General features: G+C 42.6%; 1 protein-coding gene across 1 annotated transcript in view; it reads right to left on the reverse strand.

Annotated features, from left to right (window-relative positions):
- Positions 1-2,155: 2,155 nt before the first annotated feature.
- lamc1 (laminin, gamma 1) overlaps positions 2,156-19,156 on the reverse strand; it is a 75,766-nt gene continuing 58,765 nt past the window's right edge. The window contains exons 8-28 of the mRNA XM_035788037.2: positions 17,416-17,552; positions 17,107-17,226; positions 16,702-16,891; positions 16,392-16,504; positions 15,465-15,686; positions 14,765-14,953; positions 13,981-14,226; positions 13,543-13,696; positions 13,166-13,308; positions 12,716-12,894; positions 12,341-12,497; positions 10,380-10,585; positions 9,935-10,014; positions 9,545-9,682; positions 9,232-9,376; positions 8,738-8,887; positions 8,001-8,115; positions 7,604-7,803; positions 7,100-7,258; positions 6,511-6,610; positions 2,156-6,280 (exon numbers count right to left, since the gene is read on the reverse strand). Coding sequence (XP_035643930.1) covers positions 6,024-6,280; positions 6,511-6,610; positions 7,100-7,258; positions 7,604-7,803; positions 8,001-8,115; positions 8,738-8,887; positions 9,232-9,376; positions 9,545-9,682; positions 9,935-10,014; positions 10,380-10,585; positions 12,341-12,497; positions 12,716-12,894; positions 13,166-13,308; positions 13,543-13,696; positions 13,981-14,226; positions 14,765-14,953; positions 15,465-15,686; positions 16,392-16,504; positions 16,702-16,891; positions 17,107-17,226; positions 17,416-17,552 — 3,400 coding nt within the window. The 3' untranslated portion in view covers positions 2,156-6,023. The remainder of the gene's footprint in view (positions 6,281-6,510; positions 6,611-7,099; positions 7,259-7,603; positions 7,804-8,000; positions 8,116-8,737; positions 8,888-9,231; positions 9,377-9,544; positions 9,683-9,934; positions 10,015-10,379; positions 10,586-12,340; positions 12,498-12,715; positions 12,895-13,165; positions 13,309-13,542; positions 13,697-13,980; positions 14,227-14,764; positions 14,954-15,464; positions 15,687-16,391; positions 16,505-16,701; positions 16,892-17,106; positions 17,227-17,415; positions 17,553-19,156) is intronic.

Genomic DNA, 19,156 nt, shown 5'->3' on the forward strand with positions numbered 1-19,156 from the left:
CCCCGTGGCAGGCTGTGGCATGTGGAGGACAGTCTCACAGCTGGAAGGTTACTCACGTGTGATTCAGAGGCCATACACTGGCTGTGCCCACTCTCACAGGAAATGTCGGGCTCTGTATCACTACTATGGACATTGTCAAGACATGAATAAAGAGAAGTGTCGTTTGATGCAGCATGAAAAAGCTCAGTCAGGGTTTTTACAGAAATGTTTACATCCGCTTCACAATTAACGAGACATACTCGAAGGAACATTTCAAAATGTGAATCTAGAAGATCTAATTCCCATATGTTACATGAATAAGTGAAGACTTTAAATAGAAAAAGTTCAGAAATATGTATCCTAATGGTGTTACTAGAATAGTGAATACAACTGGATTATGCTTGTGTATTTTCACCTTCTCATCAAAAGCATAATTACAAATAATATTCAAAATGTCTACAGTGCAAAATTAAGAGAACACCCCACAACAGAAAAAATATGAAAACCAAAACCTCAAACCAAAAGACCTGACATAGTTGTTGCCATTTCCTTTAAAAGGTTTGTTATTGTTTTGCTGATGATTACAACTGAATAGCCTAGAACACTGTGAATATCGAAGATGAGGCACTTATCACAAGCAAACAGTGGAAGCTGTAAGTTTCTTCAATGTGTGCAATGGTTCTCAATATCAGGATCAACTTGATTGCTTAAATCAAGTTAAACCATGTGCAGCAACCCCCCCCCTCTTATTTATATAAACCTTTAATTTATTCCAGGAAGTCCCATTGAGGTCAGAAGACCTATTTAACACGCAGCCTGGAAATGGTTCAATCCAATATCTATCATCTGGCAACATCACTTAAGTCTGTTTATTTGGAAACGTAAATGTGTTCCTGAGCAACAGCACTTTGTATAGAACATTCACCGTAGTAATAATGCTTGTTTCCATCCCCTCAAGGGTTGGCAGTTATTTACCAATCCAGAATAAGAATGATTCACCCACTTCGTGTTTGAACATATGGACGGTATTGTTCGACTTTGGGTGGGGAACACCATGTGAAGCATAATAACACCATAAAAAGGGACACAAGTCAGTTCCAGGTGAAAGAACAGACAAAGCTTGAAAATCTGAATTTCACACCTCATACACATGATCATATTTGTTCAGTTCACAAGGCAACTTTTTTAGTCACCGGTTCAATAAATCTGATATTTTTCCTAAGACTCATTTGTAAAAGTTTCCATGATTTAAAAAATGTACAGATTCATGGAATGTACCGTTTAACATTTTATAGCCACACCCTTGGAATCAGACGTGAAGCCAGACAAACAGAAAGACACATCCTTCAGCGATGAGTACATTCCTGATAAGGGAAAAAAAGGTGCCTAAGGGCTATGAGTTTTGTACTGTTTGAAAATGGCTGCCACACCCTTACAGTGTCATGCTCTGACACGGTGATCAGACAGACTGAGGTGTGCACTAGTCACACACACGAGCCCTAAAAGCCGCACCCTTCCCGCTAGCACAGGACCCTGTCAACACCACACCCTCGGCACATACACACACAAACACACAGGAGCGGTGATTTGTTAGGGCCCCTCCTGCATGTACAGAAATAATTCTAAAAGGAAAACATGAAAAAAAAAGACCCAAATTTCAATAAAAAATGTTTACCAGTTCAATAGACATTTCTGATCGTGTCAATTCAACGTGCAGTCAAAACGTGTTTGCTAAACTCGCTTGGAGAGTGAAGGGGATTTTTTGGGGATCATGAATGCAGCAGTGGAAGGGTTGCATCTTATTTCTGCGAATACACTGGCATGTTTCACTGCACAGACAAGGAACATTGTGGCATCAATAGGCTTTCATTCAAAGTACATATTTTAATGCATACCCGTTTCTGAAATTACATCCATTTATTTTAAAGTAATTTCAAGATCATCATCAAATAATGATTTATCAAACAGTGTTTCACAATCCCTACACGAGGCAAAAAAAACAACCATATACTGAAATATATTTTCCTGAACGTCCTTAAGACTAAATAACCTCAAGATTAAACAGAGATAAAATAAGAGATTAATAAGAAATTGTATATATTTCAGCAAATGCAACGTACAGAAAGAACCCTGAGGCAGCATGACATTTAACATAATCACACGTCAACGGAAGCAATTCCTGTAATATTTGTTTTATTATTTAAAATGTTACGATTGGATTTACAGGCAATTGGGTCACAAACAGGGTTTTCTCAGGTCCTCACAAATTAAAAGTTGCAGTGAATTGGTGCCTTTGTATTATATTGTACAACAGAACATGCCCTCCATAGCCAAATGACCACAACAAGATTGTGCAACACATACATATAATCTACTGCAACAAAATAATACAAATACTTGAGTACATTATAAATTAGAAATACTGTTTTATACATCAAACAGTATGTGCTGCACATTCTTCCACAGCAGTGTGGTCGCCTGGAGGGTTAAGAGACGGCAGAAGATGGTTCAATGCAGTGTACATCGTTTTAGCCGCTGCCACATCTATAACATTGTGGGTAAAAGGTTAGCTAACAACTATCCAACAAATAACATGATAGAAGGCAGGCTAAGGAAAGGAGTGAGTATTGGTGTATTGAGGATGAGAGATGTTGAATGGGAAGGATGAGTGGTCTCCAGGTTATAACCTATTCATTTACTGTATCGCGGCTGGCTGGCTGGCTGATGTTCTGGACCCATCAACAAAATCCCTGCTGTTCTACTGAAATGCGAGGACACCGAGTAGCGAACGTGTGAGGAGACAATTGTGTGTGAAAAGAATGTTTGTCTGAAACGTAATGTGTGCGATAATCGTGACGCCCTCGTTAGGAACTAAGTGATGTGAATATTGACCACATATGAAGACAACGCTAAATGGTTAACTACTATTTTCTTGGGAGTCGATTTAAATTCAGTAAAATGAAACGAAGCTTAATGTAGACCGATGGCTTCTTTAGGGCCATCCCTCACACAGTCCTGAAGTTATCAGTCAAGGATAAAGGTGTCTTAAAAGCATTGTTTTGATCTCGTTTTAAAAGCATTCATCAATTAATTGGTGACCACCCACAGATAATTAAACACAAATTAATAATGGCAGAGCTATGAGGCAACAACACCGAGCCATGTACACAAGCAAGCATATTATACCACAGAACTTATCATATATATTTATATATTATGTGGAGGTTTGTTGATTTTTTTGCGATAGAACCTATACGAGGTGGCCGCTAGGTCTTGGGTTTAACAATCAGCCAGCCCTGAATCATTTAAGCATATATTTACACAAATAATATTTCCTCACTCTATATCATAATAAAAAACATTCACACAAAAATATAACATTTGAAATAATTATTAGCACCAGTGTATCAGATAAAGTCTTGCTACGCAAAATGTACAAAGTTGCATAGTGTAGAATTTTGTCTTAAAAAATATTAATGTGTGATTTGCAATACACCTGTTTTAAGCAGCAGCTTAGGGAGGAAAAAACATCAGACAAAAAACAAGATTTGTAGTGTTAATTATATATATATATATATTTTTACATACAATTATATTTAACCATATTGTTTCACTGGGCGGTAGAGGACAGTCTCAAATGCCAAAAATTGAGTCATTTTAAAGACCCACTTGCTGGTTTCATTTAACAGCGTTTCAGTTGTGCATGCCCACATGAAAAAATACTAAGGTATACTATCGTTAAATACTATAGTATTCCCTGTAGTGTTTTTGGAGACTTTACTGTAGTATTCAGTGGAGTGAAAAAAAATACTGTAGTGAAAAGTGAATGTAGTGTAAAAATACAGTGAATACTGTAGTATTTACTGTAGTTTTGCAGACATGATTGTAGTATACTGTAGTATTTACTGTTCATAGTAAACAGTCTAGTAAGAAAAAACGAGTATATATTAGTAATTACTGTAGTGTTTTTTTGGACTGTAGTATTTACTGTAGGGTTTTTAGCGGAAATAACTGTAGTATTTACTATAATGTTTTTGTTTTATTATCTTTGACATGATATCCTTGAGGAAACCTACTTGGAAAAATACACAAAAGAAAATTTACCATACCTGTAGGTAGATAGGACTGAGGTCTGAACAGACAGTTCAGAGCTTCTGCTCCTTTTTATAACCTGCAGGGAACACAATATATAATCTATCTATCTATTGGTGCCACAAATTGGGATATGGGAATGGGCAGGGTAGACAAATTAAATCCTGTAATATATACACACTACAGTAATTACTGAAGTGTTTCTGCAGATATTACTGTAGTATTTTTGTGGTCCATAGTATACTGTAGTATTTACTATAGTATACTACACGATTCTATAATAAGTACTGCCAATGATCGTTATATACTACAGCAGCGTTTCCTAAACTCTGTCCTGGAGACTCCAAGGGGTGCATTTTTGTATTTTTGCCCTAGCACTACACAGCCGATTCATATAATCCAAGCTTGATGAGTTGATTATTTGAATCAGCTGTGTTTGAGAAATGACAGAGGACAGAGTTTGGGAAATGCTGTAGTGCAATGTGTAGTATAGTATACTACAGTTTACTACACTACACTTTACTACAGAATTCTATACGAAGTACTGTAGTATTCTATAGTAAACTGTAGTATTATTTAATGTGGGTATGGAGCAGAATGTGCAGTAGAGTTGAATACTGTAAAAATGTGTAATAACAGGAATACTTTCTCCATGCAATATATGTAGCTTTGGAAGCGAATGAAGGCAAACAAAATCTATAAACTTGTGAGAATTCCTTCACTGCTTGTTTTTTAAACAAATGGTTGATAACACCAAGGATGGCAAATATGTACTGGAAGTTGAAAAATACCTATAGCTAAAAATATCTCACAGACAAACCATTCCCAGCATGCCCTTCGGTCTAGAATGATGGGTAAGGATAACTTGTTAGATATCATATCAAATAAAACAAATGCTATATCATATGACATGCACCCATCGGAAAAGGCTGAGGACATTTCTCCTTGTTTTCTGGTTTAGGTTGTGATGAAACAAGACGGTGTAACGGTCCTCCACGTAGAAGTGTAGGAAGTCTGGAGGTGGTGCAGTCATGTGGGTTTTCATTACTCGGGAGCGAGGTATGCCACACCTCTCCTAACCTGCTGCACCGAAGGAGAATGGATGCATGTTTGTCGACTGCCCTTAGTTCATTTCACGTTTCTGCATGTCAAAGCGGCTTCTTCTCTTTCTTTAAAACCATGAAACTTAGCTTCTCTTGTAAAAAAAAAAAGAAAGAAACAAAGACAAAGCAAAGAAAAAAAAGAAGAAAAAAACGTTTTGGTAAAAAGGTGGCATTCTGCCCGAGTGTTAGACGAGGGAAGGAGCGGTACAGACGGGATATGAGGAAGGAGCGGTACAGACGGGATATGAGGAAGGAGCGGAACAGACGGGATATGAGGAAGGAGCGGTACAGACGGGATATGAGGAAGGAGCGGAACAGACGGGATATGAGGAAGGAGCGGAACAGACGGGATATGAGGAAGGAGCGGAACAGACGGGATATGAGGAAGGAGCGGAACAGACGGGATATGAGGAAGGAGCGGAACAGACGGGATATGAGGAAGGAGCGGAACAGGCGGGATATGAGGAAGGAGCGGAACAGACGGGATATGAGGAAGGAGCGGAACAGACGGGATATGAGGAAGGAGCGGAACAGACGGGATATGAGGAAGGAGCGGAACAGACGGGATATGAGGAAGGAGCGGAACAGACGGGATATGAGGAAGGAGCGGAACAGACGGGATATGAGGAAGGAGCGGAACAGACGGGATATGAGGAAGGAGCGGAACAGACGGGATATGAGGAAGGAGCGGAACAGACGGGATATGAGGAAGGAGCGGAACAGACGGGATATGAGGAAGGAGCGGAACAGACGGGATATGAGGAAGGAGCGGAACAGACGGGATATGAGGAAGGAGCGGAACAGACGGGATATGAGGAAGGAGGGTACAGGTGGTGGAGAGAGAAGGGGTTAAGGTCGCTCTAGGGATGGGGTGTTGAAGCAGCCGTCAGGTAAAGTGTTCTTGATGTCGTTGAGGTTGGCGATGTCAGACCGGATCTCCCTGATCTGCCTGTCGTAGTCGGTGATCATCTCCTCCTGGCTCTTGGCCACATCATTCAGCTCCGCCAGCTTGCGGTCCAGGTCGCTGTTCGCCATTTTGTCCTTGGCCTGCTTCAGTGACCCCTCAATCAAGCCCAACTTGCTCAGGTCCACCTTGTCAATGTTGCCTGAACCGGGACAGAAGAGGCATAAGCTTTAGCTCAATGATATAAGACAGTCAGTAGTCATTTTGACTTATGCAAGTAAAACCCTGACTGATGGAATATTGTTTGGTTACACACAATGCACAAGCCAGAAACAATGATTACATAAAATGACAATACTTAATTATATCCCTGCTTGTATTCTTACCTCCACAAAAATAACCAGTTTGCTTAATCAAATAACATTCACTCACCCAGTGACTTGAGCAGGTCGTTGATGGTGTTGAGAACGGTCCTGACAGCACTCTTGGCTTTGCGGGCGTTGTCCTCCGCTTCCTTCGCATTGTCCGATGCCTGAAATGCCAAAACAACATAGTTGATATGTCAGAGTCAGAATTTCAGACCACAACGAACAAAAACAGTTGTAAAACACTTGTGAGACTTCCTTAACCCTCAGCAGTGTTCATCCACTTCCTTTTCTTAATGTTTAGCCTCATTGTTTATTTTTTCTCCGAACAACTTTGACAAGAACTACAAACATTGAGCAACTCAAGCTCTGTGTAGACGGCTTCTATTCAAACATTCTCAGAGCTCTCTGGTTTCCAACCCAAAGAGATCTTCTAGGAATTCCGCAGTATTGGGTTCCTAAGGTTATGAGAATCTAATGACATCATTGGATTTAAACAACAGAGCCGCAGACAGAGAACATTACATCCCAAATGGCACCATATTTCCCTATTTGATACACTACCTTTGACGAGAGCCCTATTGGCCGTGGTCAAATCTAGTGCACTACACAGGGAATAGGGGACCATTTGGGATGCCGACCAGACAGACACGCACCATGCTAGCCATCATCATGTCCTGGTCGGCCTCAGCTTTCTTCTTGGCCAGCTCTGCCTCGGCTGCACTCAGCTGGTCCATCATGCCGTTCACCTCCCCATCCAGCATCATAGTGTCCTCAAAGGCCTTCTCTGCATCCGCCTTGGTCTTAGCAGAACCCTGTGGGGTGAACAGACAGAGGGGGATTAATGCATGTTGACAATTTGAAAGCAGGTATACAATTTCTTATGGGTTGAATAGTTTATTATTTGATACATCAGATGAGGGGGGGGACATAGGGGGCTTAGTGCATGTTGTCAGTTTGAAAGTGGGTGTATTATTCTGTGAAACATCACATTTGATGACCACAAAAATAATAGATATTCAAAACATTTAATCTACTGAGAAACACCGTTTATATCAAGAGGCCACCACTGATTTTGGCCACGTCATTTCAAGACAGTAGCATAAATGATCATGAATTACCTAGCTATAATATAACAATATACCAGTAATAATATGTACCTTCTGCACAGCGCTGGCTATCTTTTCTGCCTCCTCTGCCTTGCTCTTGGCCTCCTTGGCATCTGCAGCTGCGTTGCCTAGCGCCCCCTCAGCCTGCTTGGTCTTCTCATTGGCCGCGATGATGGTAGCGTTGATCTCTGGGATTCTCTTCATGGCGTCCTCAGCTGCCGTCTTGTTGTCATTCACCCGCTTGTCAAAGTCTGTTGGACGCACCAAAGACAATGAGAAGAAAGGTTGAGTAAACACACTATATCTCAATACTATAACCATATTTTATACAACAATGGTATTCTCTCTTTAACATCCATCTGAGGCTAAATGCATTGTGGTCTCGATATGGTTTTCACTCAGAAAGGGGCATTTCCCTGGCCTCTCCACCAGCCCTGCTACTAAGTACCTCTCAGATTTCCCAGAATGTCTTGGGCCTCCTGGTAGGTGGTCCTCCCCTTCTTGGCGGCCTCCTCAGCCAGCGCCTTGGCAGCATCGACACGAGCCAGCAACTGATCGGCAGTCTGCAGGGACAGATAGACAGTCATTAGTTCCATTGTATAACAAGTGGCACCCTATTCCACATAGGGCTCTGGGAAATGTAGTGCAGTTTATAGGAAATATGGTGCCACTTGGGACACAACCCATGGACAACAAAAACAGACAAAACAGCTCAATTAATAAGAATAATTCTGACTTCACGGCTTGCTCATTATCACTATACTTAGTGGCTGAACGAGTGAGGAGGCCAATCAATGCCGTGGTAATTCGTCACATATGCAAATGTGGTCATTTTCAATTGCATGCCTTGTTTAATGAGGCATGTTAAATCTAAATCTTAAAATGGACACAACACTAGCAATTTGAAAGGGGGTGAAACCATCACAAGCTCTACATGAGACATAGATCTATTTAGAGCAAAGCTTATAGACACCAGAAAGACAAAATAAAAGTAGAGTTGTGAAATTCTGGTGACTTTCCAAAAATTCCCAGGTTTTACAGAACTCCTGGTTGGAAGATTCCTGGAATCAGGAGGGAATTAGCAGGAAATCTGGGAGTTCTCCAAACGGGATTTCTGGAAAACCTGGATATTTTGGGAAAGTTATCGTAATTTTTGCAACCCCAAGTAAAGTTCTCTTGTCCTACCTGCTGCTCAGTCTTGCCCTTCTCCAGCAGCTTGCGGACCTCAGTCTCCTTCCCTCGCAGATCGTCCCTCAAGTCGTTGTACTCTTTCTCGGTCTTGTCAATCAGCTTGTCCAGGTCAGACGCTTCCTTCTTGATCTTGCTCGCTTCGTCCTATAATTGGATGTCAGGATAAGTTATCCTTCCAGACTTTAAAACTACTTCAGTAATGTCTGACGGCCCTTTACATGTATGTCTTGTGATACACAAACCCTTTCAATGACTCTGAAGAGTAACCGGTCACTCACTCAGACTGGGAACATATTTCAAAGGTTTGTTAAATACATCAAATAATTGAAATGATTCCTGATGAGTGGCCGCATCCCAAATGGCTCCTTATTACATTTCTAGTGCACTACTTTTGACCAGTAGTGCACTATATAGAGAATAGGGTGCCGTTTGGGATGGAGACACTGTCTCCACCTAAAAGAGGGTTACGGTCACTTCATGTAACTGACCTCCAGTGATTTGGTGTTGAAAGGTGGCAGGCTTGTCAGGTTAGCGTAGATCTTCAGGGCTTTGTCGCCTGCCTCCTCTGCCTCAGCATGCACCTTGTTGGCCTGTTTCTCCAGGTTCTTGGCCAGGTCCTTTGCCTCATTGTACCTGAGTGGATGAACATGATCGTTCAATTATAAAACTGTTGAGGGGATTTGAACCTGTACGAGCTTATAAGACATTCTCCGGACAGGATCAACGTTAGTATGATTTAATTATAGTTTTTAGGAGAGAGAGAGGAATCACAGAAAAGTGCTGTTTCAGACAGTGACATACTTCCTGTTGAGCTCATCAATGTCTTGGTTGGTCTTGCCCTCGCCATCTAGAGTCTTTGTCAGCAGGTTGAGAGCCTTGGTGGACGTGTCATTGGCATCTTTTGCGATCTTCTCAATTTGATCCGCGTCCATTTTATGTCTGCAGAGGAAACAGAGGGATTGGATTTGTTTTTCATAGACGAAGCAGAAAGTTGTCTTGTGGTTTCTTGCAGCGCAAGAATATAATCAAATAATAAGATCAAAAGTGGTGATAGGGTGTCTATTATTTGGCATGTGCACTTCCCCCCCTCCCACTCAGAAGAATTGCATATCCAGGAAACCAGAGTGGTTTGTATGGAGCAATACATTTCAGAGAACATAATTATTTCATCATTGTAGCTACAGTCCTTACTTGTCGGCCAGATTGCGAGCCTCCTCTGCCAGAAGGGTCATGTTGTTAGGATCTCCACTGATGGAGGGTGCTTTGATGTCCTGGAGGAGAAAAATAATAAAGTAGGGAATCAATGAACTTCCTGTTGTTTCTCTCATGCAGGACGAAGGCATTCATCAGTGTGTATGGTTGGGAACAAACATGAACTAAGGGTTTATGCAACAAGAACAGTAACAATAAAAATATACTACATCCAAATTAGATAATGCTGTGAGATCATGCGATCAGTCCTCCAAGGGTCTTAGGTTGCGTCCCAAATGGCATCCTTTCCCCAAAATAATTCACTCCTTTTGACCAGGGCCATATGAGCAAAAGTGGTGTACTATATTGGGAATAGGGTAACATTCGGGACGCATCTTTAGTTACCAACGTCACATTTTTAAAAATGAATTATGGGATGACCCACCAGTTTGCCGATGGCATCCTTGGCCTTATCCAGTTCCTCGCGGGCGAGGCCGATCAGGTTCTCTGCTTCTCGGACCCGGTTGCGGGCCTTGTCGGCTTGGGTTCCAGTGTTGTCCACGGTGTTCCTGATGTTCTGCAAACGATTCCACTGAGTGGTCAGTGTGCTGTTCAGTTTCCCCAGGCGCTCCAGCAGGCCTTTGTCCACATCTGAAAAAACAAAAGCAGCATTCACAACTCCCATTCTGAGTGGAAATACTCCAATGTAAACTCAGCCAAAAAATAAACGTCCTCTCACTGTCAACTGCATTTACTTTCAGCAAACTTAACATGTGTAAACATTTGTACGAACATAAGATTCAACAACTGAGACATGAACTGAACAAGTTCCACAGACATGTGGCTAACAGAAATGGAATAATGTGTCCCTAAACAAAGTAACAGTCAGTATCTGGTGTGGCCACCAGCTGCATTAAGTACTGCAGTGCATCTCCTCCTCATGGACTGCAACAGATTTGCCAGTTCTTGCTGTGAGATGTTACCTCACTCTTCCACCAAGGCACATGCAAATTCCGGACATTTCTAGGGGGAATGGCCCTAGCCCTCAACCTCCGATCCAACAGGTCCCAGACGTGCTCAATGGGATTGAGATCCGGGCTCTACATTGGCCATGGCAGAACACTGACATCCTGTCTTGCAGGAAATCACGCACAGAATGAGCAGTATGGCTGGTGACATTATCATGCTGGAGGGTCATGTCAGGATGAGCCTACAGGAAGGGTACCACATGAGGGAGAAGGATGTCTTCCTTGTAACGCAGAGCGTTGAGATTGCCTGCAATGACAACAAGCTCAGTCCGATGATGCTGTGACACACAGCCCCCTCCAAATCGATCCCGCTCCAGAGTACAGGCCTCGCTGTAACGCTCATTACTTCGACGATAAACGCAAATCCGAACATCACCCCTGGGAGACAAAACCTCAACTAGTCAGTGAAGAGCACTTTTTGGTCCAGCGATGGTGGGTTTGTGTCCATAGGCGACGTTGTTGCCGGTGATGTAAGGCAGGTCCTCACCAGACAACAGGCCTACATGCCCTCAGTTCAGCTTCTCTCAGCCTATTGTGGACAGTCTGAGCACTGATGCAGGGATTGTGCGTTCCTGGTGTAACTCAGGCAGTTGTTGCCATCTGTACCTGTCCCGCAGGTGTGATGTTCGGACGTACCAATTCTGTGCAGGTGTTGTTACATGTGGTCTGCCACTGTGAGGACGATCAGCTGTCCATCCTGTCTCCCTGCAGCGCTGTCTTAGGCGTCTCACAGTATGGACATATGGCAATTTATTGCCGTGGCCACATCTGCAGTCCTCATGCCTCCTTGCAGCATGCCTAAGGCACATTCACTCAGATGAGCAGGGACCCTGGGCATAATTATTTTGGTGTTTTTCCAGAGTCAGTAGAAAGGCATCTTTTGTGTCCTAGGTTTTCATAACTGTGATTTTAATTACCGTCTGTAAGCTGTTAGTGTCTTAATGACCGTTCCACAGGTGCATGTTCATGAATTGTTTATGGTTCATTGAACAAACATAGAAAACAGTGTTTAAACCCTTTTTACGAATTATCTTTGACAGGGTCCTGAAAAAGGGACATTTCATTTTATATATGTACATGTGTGGCCCCGGACACCGGGGTTTAACCTCTGCCTAAATCTTTCAATAAAAACAAAAAACAAATTCAAATTCATTTGATCTAATTCTAGTTGACAAGAACAGCATTGTTTCAACCTAGTGACACCGTCAAATTCCCCTCTCGGGACAATAACGTTTGTTTGATTGACCCATTATGTCCTAAAAAATTCATATGATCAATTTAATCTAATGGCTATTAAATAGAACAGCATCTCTTCAAGCAAGCGAGACATTACATGTCAACATCATAAAATCCCCGAAAGGGTCAAGGCCTGCTGCACCTTTGCTGGTCTGAGCTTCGTCCAGTAGGTCCATGATGGATTTCTCTGCCTCCTTCAGTCGGTCCTCAAACGCCTTGTCACTCACAGTCTCTGACATGGAGCCCAGGTTGTCAATCAAAGTCTGCAGGTCATGCAGCTTCTGTCTCTGCTGGTTCACCTACATAAGGGTAAATCCACAAGGCTTAGAGTGGGTACCTATGCAGCTGTACAGACATGTTAAGCACACTCAACTTTATTAAATATATATTTTATAAGGATATTTGAAGTTTATTGGACAGAGACAGTGGAGAGACAGGAAAGGACGGAGAAGAGATGGTGTGATAGAACTCAACTTTGACAAAATTATCCACTGACAAAAACACCAAGATTCTTTACCTTGTCTCTGACGAGGGAGTAACAGGACGGACACTGCTGGCAGCCGGGAGTAGAGCGGTTGTAGAAGTAGTTCTCCTCACACATGTCACACCTGGCTCCCACAAAGCCTGGAAGGCACACACAGCGGCCATCTTCTTTACACTGGGCTGTCGAGGAACCCTCAGGGTCACAGTCGCACGCTAGAGCAGAAGAAAAATAAAGAGAGATGAGAAACTGGCCAAAATTAAAGAGGCTCTTGAAACATGAGTGTGATTTCAGAGCTGAGGTTGAAAATACATAACAATAAATACAGTTCGACAGTCTTCAGGTTATGATGATATTCTCTTCCCATTATACCATGTCACAACCTACTCAAGAAATATAGTCACACACAACTGCATGGCTCATTAAGGCGCATTCTCAGAGTTATCATGTTAAAGAGAGATTAGAGTGAGATTTAAGAAAGCGTACGTTTGCAGCCTGACAATCCGAAGCCGAAGAAGTTGACCTCACAGCGTTCACAGCGCTGACCGGTGACGCCGGGCTGGCATTCACACTGACCGGAACCGATGTCACACTGACCGTTGGTGGACCCAATAGAATTGCAGTTGCATCTGTCATGATATCAAAGAAGGTCAAGACACATTACAACTTAGAAACATACCAGCGATCCAAATCCGACAGATAACGTATTACAGCCCTCTATTTCCAATAAGAAAATATCAACAGTTGAGGTACAGTGATCAAAATCAGACAGGGAAAAGCATCATAGACCTCTATTCCTACTAACAAACACTTCCACTAAATATCCATATTGAGGTGTTGGCAAAGTGGGTACTGTTACTGACTGTTCACAGCCTGTTCCGCTCCGCAGGTTGAAGAAGCCAGGCTGACAGGCGCTGCAGTCCCTGTTGGTGACGTGGGGGAAACACTGGCACTGGCCTGTGACCTGTAGACAGCTGGTTTGTCTGTCCACTGTGCCATATGGAGAGCAGGAGCAGGCTGGGGACAGGGGAGACGAGAGAAATCCATGGCTAACACAGCAAGCATCAGTCACCTCTGTATAGTACATCTTATCTGAACTGTGTACAGGGTACAATGGAACAGAACACTGTATTTGGGGACAGGAGGGGGAAGAGACCCCCATTAACACAGGAGGGGGAAGAGACCCCCATTACTACCAATAAACACATCAGCCCCACATCAGTCATATCTGTACAGTATGTGGAACTCGAGTATACACACACACTGACCCAAAAGTCATGCTGGTCATTTTCTCATCTTACCTTTGCACTTGTCGTTGGGGTTGGTGGCTAGCGGGTTTCCATAGAAGCCCTCTTTGCAACGGTCACAGAAGAAGCCGTCTGTGTTGTAGATACACTTGAGGCACTCCCCGGTCTCTCGGTCACAGTTGCCTACAGCGTTGGGGTCGATGTTGTCGCTACACTTACAGGCCCGACAGACCCTCACCTGCCCGTTCCCCCCCAGTGGGTCTCCGAAGAAACCGTCATCACACAGCTCGCAGCGCTTGCCTGCAGAAAGACGCAATTCAGTTTGGATTATGTGAATATGAACATACCAACAACTTCTAAACTAAATTAAGAAATAAGTACATACAATACACAATTTGGAAATATTATTTATGTTTTTAACTGTGTATTTTAATATTTTGTGAATTAATAGTAAATAATTAAAGTGTATTTATTTATTTTACCTTTATTTAACTAGGCAAGTCAGTTAAGAACAAATTATTATTTTCAATGACAGCCTAGGAACAGTGGGTTAACTGCCTGTTCAGGGGCAGAACGACAGATTCGTACCTTGTCAGCTCGGGGATTTGAACTTGCAACCTTTCGGTTACTAGTCCAACACTAACCACTAGGCTACCCTGCCGCCCCAAAATATTTCTAAAGCCTTTCAAAACAGAGTACTTCAACCAGTTCTAATTACTAATTACTTGTGGTTCTATGTATCGACAGTCGGTCGGTTGTCTAAAGTCTATTGTCTGTCTCAATACCAGATTATTTATATATTTAATAAAAAAGTGTACAGCAAATCATTTATTATTACCTGTGGTTCCAGTAGGACAGTTGGTGCAGACAACCTCCTTGGTCTTGGGCACAACAGCACAAGTGGATCCTCCAGGGCAGGGGCAGGGCTTGCAGTCGCTGGAACTCCCCACAGTGGAGTCTCCATAGTAACCATCTTTACATCTCTCACAACTGAGCCCAGCTGTGTTGTGTAGGCAGTCACACATCCCTTCAAACAGACATGTCAAAAACACACATGTCATGCCTCTGGCCACCACCAGAGGGGAGTCTAAGATGAGTTTAAAGGGCGCCACTATTTTTCCATCCAGACACCTCTTTAGAGTAGACGAGGAGAGAGTAGCCTGCCTATCAGTCATGTTTGAAACCATTGGGCACACAGATAAATCTCTTTATAGCAGTGGGTTATTACTGGATGACAGTGTGATCTGTTACTTACTCTCTGTTCTGTTCTACTGTACTATAAAGGGGACATTTAATGTTGAACCCCCCGCAGTTCCAAACACAGACACAATTCGCCAAGCAGATACAAATACAGTCACCCAAGTCTACTGCATGACTCCTGTCTGGGACATTTACCCAACCAGCCATGTGGTGATTGATGACTTGTCTCTATCCTCTAGTCCTCTGGGCTTTATCATTTCCTTATGGGCCTGGCTCTAAAGTAGTGCACTACATAGGGACCATTTGGGACTCACCCCTGTCATTGCCATCTCACTGACCTGTGTCGGGGTTGCACGTGTCACTGTGTCCGTTACAGTTGCAGGAGTCACAGGAACTGAAGGGCCCCAGGTCTGGTCTGCTCTTCCTGTATCCCAGGGCGCACCTCTCACAGTGTTGTCCCACGTAGCCTTGAGGGCAGGTACACTTCTCTACCCAGCGAGCCGGGCTCCCGGGACCTCTCCTCGCCGTGATCAGCTTCACATCGTCAAGGTAACCAGCACCTGGGTAGCGATGAGCGCTGATTAGATCATATCCGTATCTTGTCTTAAGAAAGACCACTAGTCTGAAACGGTGACCAAAGTGCCTACCGTCGTGAACATAGAATCAAAGATACAGACCACCAACATTCTTGTCTCCCAGATTTACATTTTTAATTAATTGATTAGGCCTCACTGGTCATGTCTAAAGTAATGGGGTAACTGAATATTAATATATGGCTTTGTTCTTAGATTTATGTGGATATTTGTTCTGAGAGGATCTGATGACTTCAATAACAGGGTAAATCACCACCACGTTGTGTCATTAGGGGAAATGAGAAGTATTCAGCCATAACCTGCGCACTAATATATTGACTAGACTGGAGTTCCAACATCCTCTCCATGATGTCCTCAGAACTGATAAAAGGATATGAAATTCAAGTTTATCAGTTCGCTAGACCGAACTCGCCGCTTTTCATGGTCCAATCCGACAGATACTACTGTAGTCCTACGCCCATATTCATAAAGCGTCTCTAAGTAGCAGTGCTGACCTAGGATCCATTTTTGTGTGTGTTTTAGATCATAATACATAAGATTATATGGACAGGGGAAACATGATCATAGATCAGTAGTCCTGCTCTAAGACCCTTTATGAATACAGGCCCTGAACCAGGATATATGCATGGTTTACATAGTGAAATGGGGTGAGGTGGAAGAGTGAGTGCACACTTTTCTCGCTGTAGGTGCCACGGATCTTGATGGACGTCAGATTGTGCAGAAGCTTCTGGAACTCTGAGTGAGTGAGGGTGGGCCTCCAGGGGTAGTCTGTGCTGTCGTGGAGCCTGACAGAAAAAAAAGCAGTTAGTGAGGCATTCACAACATCAGATAACGTACGACAATTTTATGCGTTTGCTTTCTATGTGACAATTTCTAAATGATGTTATTACAACAGAATATGCAGTAAAAAGCCAACTTAAAATGATGAACTTTTGTTATGCTATACACATCTCTGGGTTACGTCTGTATGATTTCTACACACCTGAACACAAACGTCTGCATGTTCTCTCCAGGATAGGCGTTTCCCTGAGCAATGAGAGGCACAGCCACTCTGAGACCAGCCCCCTCCAGAACCACATCCTCGGCTGAGAGACGTGTGTCTCTCCTGTCCACCCGGAAGTTCAGGGTGAGGTTCTGGCCGTAGCTCAGCAGCTGATTGCCCAGGAATCGCTCTACAGTAATGACATAACAAAAAATACTTTTTAGGATCACTTCAACAATGTCGCCACAATTTAGATAAGACACCATCTCCCATAGGTCTTTGTGGCAGTCACATGGTTTCCCCGTAGGCTCACTTAAATTAAGTCTAAAAACAACAACAAAAAAAACAAACATTTAAATGCATTTTTCACAATAAAAGTTTGAGTTAGTGTCAGTCACAGAGTACCTGGAGCCACAAAGTACATTGGGAAGTAGTCATCGGAGATGAGGGAGATCTCCCCACCAGTGGACCACTGGACTGAAACACTGGAGCTGTCACGCTGCTGGCCTGTCCACTGCTCATCATCTAGGAACAGGTTTCAAATGTGTTACATTCAATTCTATCAAATAACTTTACATCACAAATATCTGTTCCAAAACTTAAGTGATATTTGCATACTTCTGGAACATTTCTAGAGACTTCATCCAGCTTAATATATTATAGGCCTTGTCCGAGCCAGAACGGCCCATCATGAAAAGGTGTGTATGGGCTCACCTCGGTCGAAGGTGGAGGAGACTGTGTCAATGCTGTAGCCTTCAGCGCTCTCACAGACAGAGGAATGCTGGAAGCAGAAGCACGGTGTGCAACCCTGAGGGTTCTGCGGGTCCATGTTGAAGTAGCCCAGCTTACACCTAAAATAAACCACAGCCTTTTAATTGCAACCTCCATAAAAAAATGATATGCGCAATGGGTAAGTCTAAATGTGTAAATAGATAGTCAACATAGTCAATCGATTTCATAAAAGTTGCCAGTACAAAACTGAGGTAAAATTAGGCTTTAGGATTGGATACAGTGCCTTCAGAAAGTATTCACACCCCTTGACATTTTCTACATTTTGTTGTGTTACTGCCTGAATTTAAAATATATGTATTAAATTGAGATTCTGTGTCACTGGCCTACACACAATACACCATAATGTCAAAGTGGATTTTTTTATTTTTACAAATGAAAAGCTGAAATGTCTTGCGTCAATAAGTATTCATCCCTTTAAGTTCAGGAGTAAAAATGTGATTAACAAGTCACATAATAAGTTGGATGGACTCACTGTGTGCAATAATTGTTAACATGATTTCTGAATGACTACCTCATCTCTGTACCCCACATACAGATAATTGTAAAGTCCCTCAGTCGAGCAGTGCATTTCAACACAGATTCAACCCCAAAGACCACGGAGGTTTTGCAATACCTCACAAAGAGCACCTATTGGTAGATGGCTAAAAATGTAAAAAGCAGACATTGAATATCTCTTTGAGCATAATAATAATAATAATATATGCCATTTAGCAGACGCTTTTATCCAAAGCGACTTACAGTCATGTGTGCATACATTCTACGTATGGGTGGTCCCGGGGATCGAACCCACTACCCTGGCGTTACAAGCGCCATGCTCTACCAACTGAGCTACAGGACCGCATGGTGCAGTTATTAATTACACTTTGGATGGTGTATTAATACACCCAGTTACTACAAAGATAGACGTCCTTCCTAACTCAGTCACTGGAGAGAAAGGAAACAACTCAGGGATTTCACCATGAGGCCAACGGTAACTCTAAAACAGTTAAGAGTTTAATGGTTGTGATAGGGAGAAAAAAAATGAGGATGGCGCAACAATATTGTAGTTACACGACAATACTAACCTAATTGACAGAGTGAAAAGGAAGCATGTACATAATAAAATATTCCAAAACATTAATCCTGTTTGCAACAAGGCACCAAAGTAATGCTGCAAAGAAATGTGGCAAAGCAATTAACTTTTTGTCCTGAAACAAAGTTATGTTTGGGGAAAATCCAATACAACACATTACTGAGTACAACTCTCCATATTTTCAAGCATAGTGGTGGCTGCATCATGTCATGGTTATGCTTGTTATCGTTAAGGACTTGAAAAATAAACTGAATGGAGCTAAGAGCAGGCAGAATCCCAGAGGAAAATCTGGTTCAGTCTGCTTTCCACCAGACACTGGGAGATGAATTCACCTTTCAGCAGGACAATAACCTAAAACACAAGGCCAAATCCACACTGGAGTTGCTTACCAAAACACAATGTTCCCGAGTGGACGAGTTACAGTTTTGACTTAAATGTACTTGAAAATCTATGGCACGACTTGAAAATGTCTGTCTAGCAACAATCAACACCCAACTTGACAGAGCTTGAAGAATAAAAAAATAAATACATTTGCAAATATTGTACAATCCAGGTGTGAAATGCTCAGAGACTTACCCAGAAAGACTCACA

The sequence above is a fragment of the Oncorhynchus keta genome, chromosome 15, assembly GCF_023373465.1.
Source record: "Oncorhynchus keta strain PuntledgeMale-10-30-2019 chromosome 15, Oket_V2, whole genome shotgun sequence".
In the NCBI taxonomy this organism is placed as follows: domain Eukaryota; kingdom Metazoa; phylum Chordata; class Actinopteri; order Salmoniformes; family Salmonidae; genus Oncorhynchus; species Oncorhynchus keta.